The sequence below is a fragment of the Lagenorhynchus albirostris genome, chromosome 8, assembly GCF_949774975.1.
Source record: "Lagenorhynchus albirostris chromosome 8, mLagAlb1.1, whole genome shotgun sequence".
NCBI classification, from domain to species: Eukaryota; Metazoa; Chordata; class Mammalia; order Artiodactyla; family Delphinidae; genus Lagenorhynchus; species Lagenorhynchus albirostris.
This window is the reverse complement of record NC_083102.1, coordinates 242,276-257,918: the sequence shown is the minus strand read 5'-3', so window position 1 is coordinate 257,918 and position 15,643 is coordinate 242,276. Positions and strand designations below refer to the sequence as shown.

The 15,643-nt window shown below is 54.2% G+C and overlaps 1 protein-coding gene across 11 annotated transcripts in view; it reads left to right on the top strand.

Moving 5' to 3' along the window:
- DYNC2I1 (dynein 2 intermediate chain 1) overlaps window positions 1-15,643 on the top strand; it is a 71,921-nt gene that overhangs the window by 25,995 nt on the left and 30,283 nt on the right. For 9 of the 11 annotated variants that reach the window (XM_060156250.1, XM_060156249.1, XM_060156248.1 and 6 more), the window contains 12 exons: window positions 444-573; window positions 2,254-2,365; window positions 3,052-3,143; window positions 4,404-4,533; window positions 6,152-6,324; window positions 7,061-7,223; window positions 10,002-10,115; window positions 10,213-10,274; window positions 10,652-10,703; window positions 11,766-11,826; window positions 14,537-14,636; window positions 14,777-14,908. In XM_060156250.1, the coding sequence (XP_060012233.1) occupies window positions 444-573; window positions 2,254-2,365; window positions 3,052-3,143; window positions 4,404-4,533; window positions 6,152-6,324; window positions 7,061-7,223; window positions 10,002-10,115; window positions 10,213-10,274; window positions 10,652-10,703; window positions 11,766-11,826; window positions 14,537-14,636; window positions 14,777-14,908 (1,321 nt within the window). Of the gene's footprint in view, window positions 1-443; window positions 574-2,253; window positions 2,366-3,051; window positions 3,144-4,403; window positions 4,534-6,151; window positions 6,325-7,060; window positions 7,224-10,001; window positions 10,116-10,212; window positions 10,275-10,651; window positions 10,704-11,765; window positions 11,827-14,536; window positions 14,637-14,776; window positions 14,989-15,643 lie in introns of all 11 variants that reach the window. The other 2 variants (XR_009541853.1, XM_060156251.1) reach the window with 2 other exon arrangements.

Here is a 15,643-nt window from a genome sequence, read left to right as displayed (position 1 = left end):
ATAGGTTTAGAGAGAGTGGGATCGGCCAGGGAGACACAGTGGCGGAGCGGGCTCTCCTGCCCCCGGGTCTCACGGCCGCCAACCTCTGCAGCAGCACGGCTCTTCCAGTGTCTTATCAGATGAAGGCGGGGGTGAGGGTGGACAGGGGCTCGCCTGGCTGGACGCGTCCCTCGGGAGTGGCCAGGGCTCAGTCCCTCAGAGCGGGGTGGGTGGCGGGCAGGTGGGATGGGGGCCTGAGGGCGCCGATGGCACAGGCGGGGGTTTCAGCCCCGGGGCCTCGCTGTACATGCGTGAGTTCCCACCTTAGTGACTGTCAGTATCTCAGGCTCCCACCAGACAGACCTTCACGAGCCCCTTGGCCAGAGCCGCCAGCTCCTCCTGAGGCTCCCTCCCCCGGCCCATTCTTCCCTCTGCACATGGTTGTCACGTCATCTCGTTTCCAGGACACGCAGCACAAAGCTGCTCCGGCTTATCGACCTGGACTTCTCCTTCACCTTCTCCCTCCTGAACCTCCCACCGGTGAACGAGTACGACATGTACATCAGAAACTTCGGGAAAAGAAACACCAAGCAGGTGAGTACAAGGTTAGCTACCAAGTGCGAGTACAGTGCGTGGCAGGAGTTTGTGTGGCGCTGTGTCCTGTTCCGGACGTTAGACCTGGGAGTGGTTGTGAGGGCCGCAGGCGTCGTGTGCTCGCCACCTGGAGCTGCGCCAGCGTCCTCGGCGCCCTGGGGGCTCCTGGGCGCGGCTGTGGGCCGCTCCCAAGCCCTGAGGACAGCCCCAATAGGGGCGTTGCTGAAGGCCACTGGGAAGCCACCTCGGATCACTTGCTTGGGTTCCTGTGGGGCTGTAGCGCCCTGCGCTGCCTCCGAGGCCTGCACGTATGTTCCCGCATGTAGGGACTCCAAGATCAGCGACCGAGTGCCTCCCAAATCCCAAGACACTGGGCTCACCTCAGTATCCCTCCTGCCTGGTCCATTCTCCTCACCCTCCTCTCAAGGTCCTCCTGTGCCAGGCCCCCCGTCACCTGCCTGTGGATCCCCCTTACCTTCCCAGGCTCCCCCATCACCTGCCTGTGGATCCCCCTTACCTTCCCAGGCCCCCCGTCACCTGCCTGTGGATCCCCCTTACCTTCCCAGGCCCCCCGTCACCTGCCTGTGGATCCCCCTTACCTTCCCAGGCCCCCCGTCACCTGCCTGTGGATCCCCCTTACCTTCCCAGGCCCCCCGTCACCTGCCTGTGGATCCCCCTTACCTTCCCAGGCCCCCCGTCACCTGCCTGTGGATCCCCCTTACCTTCCCAGGCCCCCCGTCACCTGCCTGTGGATCCCCCTTACCTTCCCAGGCCCCCCGTCACCTGCCTGTGGATCCCCCTTACCTTCCCAGGCCCCCCGTCACCTGCCTGTGGATCCTTCTTGCCAGGTCCCTTTGTCATCTACCTGTTTTTCTCCATCACCTGGCTTAGGCCACGCAGCCTCTCCTGCCATCTACCTGCCTGTTGCTCTCTGTCCTTGTCCTGCCCTCTAGGTAACTAGGTGACCCCTTCCCGATGACTTACGCTGTGTCCTCTGGCTCCAGGGTTGCTACAGTAAGACCCACACAGCCCTGTCTTTCCCTGTAGTACTTCCAGTTGTTGACTGTGTGACAGTCCACCTCCCAAGGTGGTGAAGTCTTGGAGTCAGGGATCTCCTGGGACATTTTTCTTCTGTCCCCACAGTGCACCTATCAACATGCTCTTGGATATATCAGTCAGTAATCTTTCACTGGGGAGAAGATCACAGGAGGAAATTTAAGAAGCTGACTGATTAACCCTGGCTTTGCAGCTGACTCACTCTGACCTTGAGCAGACTATCTAACTTCTTTTGCTTGTTTTCCTCATCTTAAAGCTATTAGTATCAAAACTGTCTTTGCTGAAGCATGTACATTTTTGAAATAAATAAATTTGTGTCTGCTTTTGCAAAGCTGCTGTGTTCTAAGAGAATAGGGTGTTGGTGGACTAGATCATCATCTTTTCAAGCCAGAGCTGAATTGTTTGTTGTGACTTTTTGAAAACGCTTTTGAAATTTAGGCCCCTATTTATCAAATGTTTAAGACGCAACCAGTCTTTGCATGATTGTTATTTATGCCATATGCTTACTTTTGACAGACTAGAAGACTGTCGTCATTAACTTAAAAATTGTTAGTTGTTTTCAGCAATGAGAAATGGCTCTGAGGTTGAGAGCCAAAGCTAATTCAGCCCAGCTTTGTTTTTCAGGCCTACGTTCAGTATAACGAAGATAACGTGGACAGGAATGTCCAGACTGAAGAAGTTGAGACTCAGGAAATGTGGACCCAGCACCCAGGGGAAGGCGCGGCCGTGTCTGGGGGTAACCAGCCTCTGCTCTCGACCCTGGGAGTTGTGTTCACTCCCTTTCTTGTTCTTTCCTCCGTCTCGAGTGTGGCTATCACCACGTGGCTGTGGAAACACCAGAGCTCTTCCAGACACCACCCTTAGCACCTGCGCGGAGCTGGAGGCCTGGGCTGGGCCCTGATCAGGGTTCACAACACTTGTTCCTAAACGGAAAGGAAAGAGCCCACGCGCCAAACCAGCACTTTGCAGATGGGCTTCTAGAACACTCTCTGCTCTTAATTTGGGGTAGTCTGTTCTCATTCTTAGAGAAGTTTCCAGGTATGTCATATCAAGACAGATGGAAGCCCCTGGAATATGCAGAGTTCTGCTCACCTTGGGCTCTCCTCGGTTATTTATGTGCTAAATATTGCTTTACTGGTGGTGGATTGTTCCTTCTGAGGAATTACCTCTGTTACTCCCTTTCCTCAGGGAAGCCTCATCCTAAGAAAATAACACACCTAAACGTAACACATACATGATAAACTGATGCTTTAGGTAGGATTCTGTTTACAGACTTCTGAGAAATCAGGAGGCGATCTAGAGGATGAGACGGAACCCCTGGCTTCCCCTCCAGGGCTCCTGGTTCGCTCGTACGCCCTTTGCCATGTGCGACCGTGACTGTGAGAGTCGCGCTGGCTGGTTTCACGTGCGCTGTTTTTTCAGGGAGTGAGCGGAGCGGCCCCCTTGATGCCGCCGCCGTCGTCCCGAAGGTCAACGCGCCCCGCCTGTGCAGCTTCCTCCGGGCCGCTTGCCAGGTGCGCTGTGCCCTGGGCAGGGACCCCAGCAGCTTCTGTGGCTGCAGGCCCTGTCTGTATGTTCGGATTCTGTACTGTAACGTTGGTTGCTTGCATTTTAAAATGAATATAGGCTAAAAAACAGACATACAAAGTCAGCAAGGTGAGCACACATCTAGGGTATTTGAAACTAGTAAACTCATGACTTTAAAAACTGGTTATGGAAATCTTCAAAGTCCATACAAAGGTTGAGGGGCGGCAGGTGGCCGCCGCGTGCTTCAGAGGTCCCAGCTTGCAGCCCTTCACCTCTTGAGCCCCGCCACCCACCCCTCAATTATGTCAAAGCAAACCACGGTCACCATCCTGGTCCTGCGTGGGTGTTTCTGTTTGAGCCCCTGGAGGAAGAGGATCAGGGTCCGTAATGTTTCTCAGTACATCAAGTGCAAGGTCGGCGTTTGTGTTTCTTCAGTTGTCTCGTATTGTTTCCACATCAGCTCAGAATTCAAGTATAAAGCACCGATAAGTATAATACACATGAACATGACATGTAGATTCAGAATGAGCCTGTCCTCAGCCCTGTGCTGGACGCCTGGGGCTGGTCTCCGAGCTGCGTTGCGGAGCGTCTGTGCTTTACGACATACGACCGTGCTTTCACACGCTTGCACGTGACGTCAGCTGCTCTCAGTGAGAGTTCACACGCTCGGGTGCCGGTGACGTGGAGGAAAGGTGGGCTGGAGCAGGAAGCAGGGGCGGCCGGGGTCGGAGACCTTGGTCTCGCTGCTGGGCCTCCCGCCCTGTCCCCTCTGTTCTCAGTGGGCACCTCTCCCGAGTCCACCTCACCTTTCTCTTCCCCATCGTCGTCCTGAGCGTGACCCACGACCCATGAGGGCAGTGACGGCGATTTGCTGTCACACTGGGTCCTTACCGCAGCCCGGTGAGCAGGACGTGGTGCTGTAGGTGGCATTTCCATGTCCCTATTTCTTCTAGAAAAGCTGGAGGGTCCCTTTCCCCACTCCCGTTATTTTAGCAAAAGGTTTACTATGAAAAATAACATCCAATGTTAAATAATGGCTCTGGAGTTTATGTTAATGGAACTTTACCTGGTAGTTTCTATTATTGTGTGGAAAGGACAAAATAATTTCATTCTGTCCGTTTATACGATATCTTGGACTTAGGCAGTTATTTTAAGAAACAGGTAAGATTAGGTAGTGCTTTGTTTTATCTTGTAAGATGAGTCCATTTGAGAGTGTTGAAGAAGGACTGCTCATGTGTCTTTGGAAGGTGATTGCGGTTCTGCTTGAAGAGGACCGGGTGGCGTCGGAGCCGACCTGGACACCCCGGGCGCAGGACTGCCTCCTGCGCTTCAGCGATAGCTCCGCGCAGCTGAATACCAGCTTGCCGTTCCTTCAAAGTAAGCGGTCCTCAAAGTCAACATTGACGTTGAGGCAGTGACCCTTACTGTTACACCCTGTGTTAGCAGGGGGATTATTGAACAGGGAGCGGAGGTCCAGCTTCTGCAGACTCAAGCGCGTGTGTTACAGCAATGACGGGCACTCGCGGGTAGAGGAACGGTGGGAGCGGCATGAGGGAGCGTCCAGGTGGGAGTCGTGTGGTTAACTTAGCCCAGCGTTGACTTAGATTTAAGTTGATCCATGGTTACAGAGCATAAAATCCACCAAAGTGAAGCCCGTGTCATCACACATGGAGTGTAACCGCATGTGGTCATAAACGAAACAAACTGCGTGTGCGTGACCAAGTGTAAATTGCTTAAGTGGGTCGCCTCCTTGCTTTTAAAACAAGTGTCTGGTGAGGGCTTGGGTGGCAACCATGGTCCTGGTCTGCGTGGAGAAGGGCAAGGAGTGCAGGGGCCCCGCAGTCAGCTGTGCCGGGTGCTTCTGGGCCTGCGTGACCCGGTGCATTGGTGCCGCTTGTTCTAGAAGTTCCTCTATCCTGCCTGCTGTAGAGATGTAGATTCGTATCCCTGCCTCTGCACTGACGATTAGCACAAATGGCATTGTTAATTTAAAAAACTCATGTTGTTTGAGGGTATTTTTGTTTTTAAAAGGTAAGAGTTATCCTATTAGAAAAACAATAAATCATTGCATCTATAGCATTCAAAATACAGCTGTCCACACCACCACCTCCCCCTGCAGCCCAAGAAACAGGAATTAAAGCAGTCCTTTCCTCCAGGAGCTGATGAGCGATGGCAGCTTCACAGATCCGGGGCTGGGGGCCGGGTGTGCTTGTTCCAGAGCCCTTAGTTAGAGACAGAGGATGCACGGGTGTTGTCCGGAACTTGCCCCTTAGTTCCGAGTGTGGGCAGAGTGGAGGTTTTTCTTGTGTTTTGTTTTAGTAAAGTGAGTTTTGAGGTAACGGGAGAGGAGGTTGGGACGGCAGGTGTCCTTGACCTGGGCCTGGTTCACGTTACCTGGAGCTGAGCTCCGAGGGAGTGACCCGGGACCCTCACAGAGTCCGCTCGATGCCACCATCGCCAGGAAACGCGCGGCGCTGGTGGCCCCCTCATTCTTCTCTGGGTGCCACAGATACTCAGGAGTGTCTGCAGTGTCCCAGGCCACAGTGGACAGACAGACAGAAATCCTGCCTCTGTAAGTGGACCGAACGAGGGGAACAGACAGTGTGTCTGAGGGACAGATATCGGGAGGAAGATGGGTGTCAGGCAGGGTCCCGTTGCTGGGGGAGAAGGCACTGATGGGGCAGCTGTGACGCCCCACCCAGGTCACCTGCGCTCCCACGGGCCCGTGGGAGTAGCTGATGGACAGCGGAGTCCCAGGCCGCTTTGTGCCGAGTGTGGAGGAGGGTGGCTTCTAGCAAACGAGGCCAACTTGGACGTTTTCAAGTCGAGCTTGGCCATTTGTAAAAACCCCGATTTCAGGTGCGGGCATCTTCGAAAGACCATGTTTATTTCTTCATTAAGCTGAAATGTATCTGAATAATCTGAAGTGTGTTAGTTTAACGTGGATTCTGGCAGATCACTAAATGCAGAAACATTTTTCTTGTCTTATCCTCAGACCGGAGAGTATCCTACCTGCATGCCTCTCAGGTTCAGAGGCGGATGGTGGTGTCCGTGCACGGGCGACCTGGGAAAGCCTTCACGCCCCTGCTGGATGGCAGATACGTGCTCTGTGTGTGGGACATCTGGCAGCCGTCGGGGCCCCAGAAGGTCCTGATATGCGAGTCGAAGGTACAGCCCGGGAGAGCCGTGGTGTTACTAGCAGAGGGCAGGCACCAGGAGGGCTTCCAAGGCCACTGCTTTCTGTCCCTGCCGCCCCAGCTGTGTGCAGGGTGACGAGGTGCAGAAACTCCTAGTTGGCAGGACCAGCTGGACGGAGGGGCCAGGTTACCGCAGCCTCTCAGTCCCTGGCGTTCAGCACTGTCGTGCCTGTGACTTAATGGACACATGGGCTCTGGCGCCGCTGGGATCCCAGAAGTGTGCTTCCCGGCTTGCTCCAGTTGGTCCGGATATTGTAGAGCTTTCTTAATGTGCCTGAGATTTTCCAGGTCCTTGGCCTCGTGTGTTTCCTGCCCCTGGTTAGTGGGGCTGTGGTGTGACGACCACGCGGGTACAGTGGGAGAGTTGCCCTTTTACGCGTGTGTTTCTAGTCATGTGGTCCTTGACCTCGAAGTCGTTGATTTCCTCCAGAGCTGTGGAGAAGGATAACCTTTATGGATATCAGTTTTGGGGGCTTGAAAACAACAACTTACTGTGACGCAGGATGTAAACGAAATGGCAGAAGAGGGGTCAGCCCTTCTGGGCCACCTGACGGGGCTGGACGGAGGCACCGTGGCCACGCCCCGCAGCCGCCATCCCTCCCGTCACCCAGGGAGACGACAGGCAGACGCGCTCGGCTTCCAGGGGGAAGGTCCACGGGCACCGGTGCCTCTACTTGTCAGCTCCGGCTTCCTGTGCATCCTTCTAGGTCACGTGCTGCTGCTTTAGCCCCTTTAAAGCCTTCTTGCTGTTTGCTGGGACCGTGCACGGCTCGGTGGTCGTGTGGGATCTGAGGGAAGATGCCAGGATCCATCGTTACGTGAAGCTGAGCGGGTGCTTCTGGACGTTCAGGACCGCAACCTTTTCCACCGGTCAGTGACACTGCCCGCCAGCCCAGGGTCTTCCGGAGCAGCCGTGAGATCCCGTTGCATCGTTCATGCAGGTCATCCAGAGGACGGCTCTGACCTAAGAGCAAAAGAGACCTGTGATAAACAGGAGAAACAGCCTCCTTCCGGCAGCTGCTCGGGCAGCGGCAGTGGTGATGGGAGCGCTCCGTCCTGTTAGCTCTGGGGACTTCAGGTCCTCAGTGAGATGACGCCCGGTTTTAAATCAGTCTGAAGTGCGTTGGTGTGTGCGCTCCTGTGGCTCAGACAGCCCCACTGGAGGCTGAAGGAGAGAAGTAGTGGCCTCTCAGGGGTCAAAAGGAACCAGAACCACTGGAGCTGCCAGGACCCCTAGTCAGACTCCTGTGAATACTTCATGCCAATGCGGCTGCTGCCACAACCAACCACAACCACAACCACAATTACAATTCCAGCCACAGCCAATCACAACCACAACCACAACCACAACCACAATTACAATTCCAGCCACAGCCAACTACAGCCATAACCACAACCACAGCCACAATTACAATTCCAGCCACAGCCAATCACAACCACAACCACAACCACAACCACAATTACAATTCCAGCCACAGCCAATCACAACCACAACCACAACCACAATTACAATTCCAGCCACAGCCAATCACAACCACAACCACAACCACAAACAAGGACAAGCACGACCACCACCCCACCCTGCCCCGCCCCTGCGTAGGCACTCGTGTTCCGGGGTTTTCTCTCAGTGCTTGGTGGACGTGACCTGTTCAGCACCCGTCTCTGCCCACCTGCCAGTGCTCAGGGGTGGGAGGCTCGTCCACGAGCACAGTGACCTCGGGGCAGGGCCTGCACTCAGACCTGACCGTCTCTCAGCGTCCTTCTCCCTGTTCCTGCCCAGGGACACCCCCACCCCCCCGCCCAACACACAGCTGGCTCTGCGTCTCCCCGTCTTCATGGTTCCCAGGCTCGGCTTTTTCTCTGTAGTTCTACCTTCTCAGAAGGCAAATGATGGGACCCTGCAGGGCCCAGACCTTCAAGCCTGGCCTCCGTCCCTTCGGGAGATGTGCCTGCAGTCACGGCTGTGCGGGGCTCAGAACGTCACCCCTCCTTCTCTGGGCAGGGTCCTCTGCTGGGCACCCCGTGGGTTTTTGCGCCGGCTGGTGGGCGGGCTCCTGGTTAATTCCCGTGGCTGGCGGTCAGGACTGGAGCCTGCACCCCAGGCGCCACGGGCTGAACGTCCTCACCCGTGGGGCCGGCAGACTTCCTGCCCTTCTGGTGGGTGCGAGTGTGTCTCGAGGTTTTGTTTTGTGTTTCCCTGAGGACGTGGGATGCGGAGCGTCTCCAGGTGCTTATTTGCCGTCTGTCTTCAGTGGGGTGTGTTTAGGTCTTTCATGCATTTGTAAATTGATTTGTTGCTTCTTACTGTTGCGTTGTTCCGAGGCCTTGTATGCTCTGGATGCAGTCCTGTGTCAGGCGTGTTGGGTGTGCCTCCTCTTCGCCAAGGAGCCTGATCGCCCCTGCCTGGAGCGCCACACATATACTGCGTATCTCTATACGTTCTCTGAGTACATCTGTGTTTTATACATAAAAGGGCAAGGTTTCTTTTGTCTCCCAACAACCAATTTTTGCCGCTTTGGGGGTGAAATTGCCACTATTGGGAATGTATGAATGTATGAAACCATCAAACCTTATGGGTTTGATGCTGTTAGAAAAGATATCTTTTAAGAATGAGTGTTTTCTAACTGCTGCTGATATTACTAATTAAACTTTGAATTCACCACCGTGTTCAAAACACTAAAACTCTTAAGTTTTTAAACTTAATTACTCCATTAACATGCTGCCTTCGTTTTCTTTTGCCATCTAAACATTGTCATTAAAACCTGCGAAGTTTCAGTAACCTCAGGTCCAGAGGGCACCCCTTCCTCAGCTGGCCTCCCTCAAGTTCATTGAATCTGAAACCCTGTCACTTATTCTTCATTCCTGAGACCGTTTTGTCTTTTTCTTCAGTTTCTTTCCTGAGTTCAGCCCCAACTCTCATTTTCTTTCTTGACGTTTTTTAATCCATTTTTGTTCTGGGTTTCTGATTCCAGGTGTTTTTGTTTGTTTACGTGCTTTAAATACATTTCCAAATGTATTTTTGAAGAGATGTGATGTAGTTTGGAGTGCTGGATTTTGGTCTTCTGTTTCATGCTTGTTTTTTGGAGGGGAATTTTCTTGGGTTGAAATGCTTTCATTTGCATTTTCTCTCGAGTTCCTTCGGTAGCTTTGTGTGGAGTTTGTCTGTTCTTTTCTACTCCTGGACATTTTGTAGGTGGATATGCCAGGTCAGAGGAGCTCTGTTCCATTGGACCGTGAGGTGTCGTTTCTTTAAAGGTGCTGCTCTTGGTGGGGGTGGTGAGCCTGCAGCTCCCGAGTCTCCCTACTCCCCGTTCCCTGTGCTGCTCTGGCTGTGAGACCCCCGTTCCCCCGCAGCCGGGGAGGCCCCAGCTTCTGCTCTGTCTCTGCGACTCCCTCTTGCCGTGGAGAGCCCCCAACCCGCCCTGTCCATCCTTGTACCTGCCGTCGTGCAGACACAGGGCCCGCCTCTCACAGTGTGACGAGGTCTGCGGCCTCTGCTCCTCGGTGATGCTGAGAGCCATGGCACGTGTTCTTTCACTGTGGTCCGCGTGGCCTTGTGCTTTGGGAAGATGTGCCTGTCCCTGCACAATGTTAACTGTATTCCACGACTCACTACGTGCATGTGGTGCCTGTGCTTTTCATCCCCAGATGGTGTCCTGACGTCTGTAAACCACCGCAGTCCCCTCCAGGCAATAGAACCCATCGCAGGGTCTGTCTGCAAAAGACAGAGCTGTGTGCTTTCACCGTTTTCTACTCAAGAAGGTATGTGACCCTTCACTTCCATAAAATCCTGAGCTCAAGTTGTGAGATGTGGTTTCCTGGTTATGAGCCGGTCCTTCCCCGGTTCTGTCTTCACTAGAGCCAGCAGGCCTGTCCTTCCACGTCGCTTCCTTGGACGAGAGTGGGGTTCTCAACGTGTGGGTGAGTCGGACGTGCGAGTGCTCACCCCAGGGTTTGCGTGGTGGTCGGTGCTCTGTGGTCGGGGTGGCAGGGGGAGATGTGTGCGGAGCAGGGGCGACCATGCAGTCAGCTACGGCAGGGAAACCAGGACGAGACGGGCTTGCTGGGAATGCCTGTGGGAGTGAAAGGGGAGCAGTGTCAGGGCCGGAGGATGCACAGGGCATTGACCGGTCACAGAGTGTAGAGGAACAGGTTGAAGAAGGGAATTTATAACTTTTAAACGCTAGTCTTTTTTCTGGAGCAATTAAATTTTTAGTGCCTTAATCAGAGCTCGCTTTGCTTAGACTGTTTCACGATTATTACACGTGCTGATACTCATCTTCAGTGTTCTATTTCAGGTGGTGGTTGAATTAGCAAAAGCAGATACTGCAGGTGCAGTAAGTGACTTAGGTAACTATTAAATAAAAACAGTTTAATCAACGGTTGCTAAAATCAATAAAGATTAAAGATACCGATAACCGCTTTGAAGAATCAGTGATTAGCTGCATGGAAAATGAAGATTAAGTTGTGTATTTTATAACCTGTCGGCTGTTGGCCAGGCCCCTGATGCCCTTGTCACGGGAGGCCCGTGTGTGTCGTCTGCTCTGTGCTCCCTGAGGGCGTCCCCGAGACTCGGTGTCTGAGGCCTGGGTGTGCGTGACCCCCAAGACCTCTGAGACTGGAGCCACCGGGGGTGGGGGGGCTGTGCGGCCGGCAGTTTGCTGTCCCGATGCCCTGGGCTGGGGCACCGAGGGGCCGCCCGCCTGCACTTCCTCAGCAGCTCCAGCCGCTTATTTAATGACCGGCCCCTTCACCTTGTTTGGGCCGGGGGCAGCCCCGTAGAGCCAGCCAGAAAATAGGAGCAGAGTCACTCTGACTTCTTGAAGTGAGGAGGGGCCGGTGCTGTGGACCCCCCTCTCCTGGAGAAAGGATGCGGTGGAAACCGTCCTGAGGGGCCTCTCTTCTCAGCCTCGTCTTCGTGCAGCATCTGCTCTGCTCCCTGTGAGCAGGGGCTGCCGTGGGTGTGGGACACCGGGCGGGGCGGACGGGGCTAGAGGGGCCGGAGGGGGCCTCCCCACCTGCATGGCAAGCTGAAACCAGCGCGGGAGGATGTTTACAGGACAGCGTTTCTGTGGGGAATTGGCAGTTTGTTAAATACTGATTTTTTTTCTTTTCTTGCTTAAGTGTACTTCCCTTTTTAAATCAAATCTAAAAATGTAAAGGCTTTTTGATATTGATTCCACCAACGCTCTTCCCCTAAGGCCCTGAAATGCAAATTCTTAATTCATATCCTAAGGCAATTGCAGGAACCTCCCCTGCGTGAGGGACAGAACACTCTTCATCAATCTGCATTTTTATATTATTTCCTAACACAGATATTGAAGCAATGAAAAATAATTCCAGGCAAATGTAATTGGATTTTGGTTAACTTGTATTACGAGGTGCATTTATTTCTGGTTTCTCTGTTTGTAGGTTTACTACCTGGAGGGAGGATAAAGTTGGTGCACAGTGCCGCGATCCAGCTGAGTGACAGGTAGGTCTGTGCCGCACCCCTGCTCACAAAGCCCTGTTTCCCACAGGAGGAAATAGTGTTAGGTAGTAAGGCATGGCCAGGCTGGCACTGAAGAACCCTAACTTCCCCCACTGTATTTTTGCTAAATAGTTTATTTGCTACTTAGTTTATTAGTAATGAATCAAAGTAATAAATGCAATTGCCAGGTATAGAGCTAACATTTTTCTTTGATTAAAATATTTTCTATCTTATGAATTGGTACGATTTGACTCTTTTTCATCCAGTTTTACTACAACCCTGAAGTTAAATAGACAAGTTTCAGGAACTGGAAGCATTGGTATGAAAGTTTTATTCAGAAATTCGGTTTCTGTTTTTACTCAAATAACTTAATATGATGTAAAAATCTTAGCTGTATGAATATTGTTTGTGGTATTTATATATTTCATGTTAATTTATTTCCCGAAGATGTCTTTTCTCATCTTTTCACCGCAGTCAGGGCCTAGCTATCAGCCTGTGATTTACCCTGGAAAACGCTTTGATATTAGCCTGACTTTTCCTCATCAGACAGAACACCTCTGGGTTGTATCAATGAATTCATACATGCTTCATGATTGTAAATCACCTGCCGTTGATTTCAGTGTAATTATGACAAGGAGTGAGTTACGCTGAAAAAACCCATCTAATACACTGCAGACCCCACCACGGGTGGCCCCCTGACGGCCCACTGAATTTCTGTGAGACCATTCTCATCTCCATTATGGCCGCATCACTTCATACCGTGCATTGCATTTATCTTTTAACTATAAGTTTCTCCTGTACTTAACCATACGCTCTTTAAAGGAAAGTGCCACCCGTAGCTGGTGTTGGGTTTTCCCCGCTAAATGCGTGGCACTGCCTCCCCCAGGTCCGGGTGTAACAAACATCTGTCCAGACCGTGTCCGCACACTTGCCGAGTGGCGTGTGTTCTACCGGCTGCCTTGTGGTGCCTCTTCCCTCAGGGAGGGCCCTTAAGTGCAGACAAGTGTCCAGTAGCCACTGCAGCCTTGGGGTCGGTGTCCGGCAGGGGTGGCGGCGAGGGGGCTGGGCTGAGAGGCAGGCCCCCCGGCGGCTGCCTGGCCCAGGGGCTCAGCAGGAGCTGCTCTCCAGAGCCCCCCTGCCAGGCCTGAGCCTCCCTCCCTCGGCCCCGAACACGGGCATTCCGGGGAGGAGGGGGACCTTGGGTGAAGTGCTCCTGGCCCCTGGGGCAGCAAGGCCTCCCCTGAGAGTGGCCTGGTGGCACGTCTCCTCATCCCCGTGGCTCAGCACACGCGTGAGGTGCTGGGGGGAGCCATGCTGAGTGGGGGCTCGGAGGAGGGACGGCCATGGGACGGGGGCGGAGATGAGAGTCAGGGAGCCTGCCCCGGGCAGAGGGAGCCCAGAGGCATGAAGACGCCGACGGTTTCAGACCTGCCAGTAGGTTTGCTGTCTGGAGAAGGGTAGAGCCGGTGGCCTGACCCTCAGTAGGGTCCGCTGCGCGGAGGGTTCAGACAATTCTCTCGAGGGTGACGGGGACTCTTCTCGGAACTCTACATAAGGAGGAGTGTGTCTTGTTTGCAGTTTAGAACCATGAACTTGGCAGCAGTGTAAGCTTGGAACAGAGGAGGGGACTCGGGGAGAGCTTTGGGAGCTGCCGTGGAGGTGGTTGGAGATCCAAGATGAGAGCCTGAACCAGGCGGCACTCGTGGGGACGGAGGGCTGGGCTCAGTCAAGGGTGGGATTGAGCACACCTGGTGGCCGGCTGGCTCCAGGAACCGGGGAGAGCCTGCCTCTCGCCCAGGTGTCCAGCTCAGCTGAGGGGCACCGCGCAGCTGAGGACCAGGGGAGAGGAGGGGGCCTGGGGGTGGGAAGGGCGGGACGGGCGGGACCTGGTCGGCCCAGCGTGGAGGTGACCAGGGCAGCGGGCCCCGAGGCGGGGATCTCGGCTGGAGGTAAGAAGAGAGGGGAGAGACTGAGGGGCCAGATCCCCGACCCGGGACTGGGGCAGCGTGGCAGGAGCAGCCCTGGGCCCTGGTTGTTACAGTACAAACGCTGTGCAAGGTAGAAAACCAACAGCACACTAAATACAGTCTTTTAAAAAAGGGGGAAAGTGCCAGAATAAGGGTGGAGCTTCAAGTCAGCCTGCAGGCTTTCGGGCGGTGGTGGGGCTGGGAGCTGGCTCCCGTGGGGACCAGGGATGTGTCAGGCCTGCTGGGCAGCGAGCTGCAGCTGACCGCTGCCTGGGACCCTGGGACGCACTGCCTCTCCAGCGGGAGAATCCCAGAAGCCGAGTCGGGGTGCGGTCAGGGGTCCGCAGCTGAGGAGCGAGTGTGGGGCAGACTAGTGCCTGGGGGCTGTCAGCACCGGGACAGCTGCCTGTGGGGGGCATGTCCATGGCCAGGCTCATGGGGAGGGTCACGACGCTGCCATGTGAGGGACACCCACCAGGGTATGTCTCTCATTGTGCGATCAGAAAGACATTTCTAGAAATGGAACTGGTGTCTCTGAAATTTAAGTCTGCGAATGAAAGAGTGGCTTAGACAGTAGAAGAAAGAGCAAGAGGACGGGCTGAAGGAACTGTGCAGAGCATATGGTAACCGAAGGGAAAAGGAACTAGAAGCGCGTCCAGTGGCAGATGGCAGGTGACGGTGTTAAGTGTCACCTCCGCCCTGACAGTTTCAAGACTGCCCATCTGTTCATCTTTGCTGTTTTCCAGCCTTTCCCATAAAGGTTATGAGTTTTGGGGCTCCACACAGACACTGAGCGTTAAATTTCTGCCTTCAGACTCTAATCGCTTCGTTGTTGGCACAGACACGGTGAGTAACGGTCTAGATTTCATTCCGTAAGGATTTTTGTTGGAAATAAACTTACTGTTTGCTTTAATCAGAATGTTGATTAAATTGTTTCAAGAATACGAGCTTTACCCCGCCTGGTTCCCCCCTTACTCTCCCTTCAGGGCCTCATCAGCCATGGCACCAGACAAGACATGAGAGTGTCTCCCAGGTTGTTCAGGCCCCAGCAGCAGGGCATGAGGCCGGTGAAGGTGAACGTGATTGACTTTTCACCGTTTGGAGAACCGATATTCCTGGTAAGAACGCCTGTTTTTTAAGCACCGATTCTTTCGCAGCGTCTGCTGGGATCCACAGCGCTCGGGTCTGGTCCCCTGAAGTCCCGTCCGTGTGGTCAGCACAGCTTGTTCCATGAGGCTGTTGTCTGGATCTTCTTCAGACGTTTTATTCTGACGTCATTTTCGGCTTGTAGAACAGTTACAAGGACGGCACAGAGCGTTCCCCCTCGCCCCCCACCAGTCTGAGTGTGCAGTGACACACTTGCCGTGGCCAGGACGCTCCACCCCAGGGGCTGGGTGTTGGTCTCCTGTAGCCCAGGTCAGTCCTGCTCTCTGCGGGTCTGAGTGCAAGCCCGCGACTGTCCTGACAGTGTCCTTTGTGAGCAGCGTCGTGGCCCGGGTCACGCGTCCCGTTCAGTCACTGTGGCTCCTCACCGCCTTCACTGGGACTGGCCTCAGCATCACACAGAGGGCCCTGTGGCGTCTGGGGACGTCTCCTCACGATTAGATGCAGGCCTTTCCTGACCATAGGGCACCCTCCTTCCCTGTCTAGTCAGCCAGGGCCTGGTGGAGGACACACAGACCCTGAGCTGCTGCTGCGTCTCAGCCCCCGTGTCGGTCACCAGGCGGGTTCTGTCGCCCTGTCGTTAATTCCATGGGAGCTGTCGCTGGTCGGAAGACTGCCTTTCCTCCGTCGTGTGTATTTCTTGTCTAAACGTGGACACACGAGGCTTTTCGCTGTCTTCAGTGCGTCTC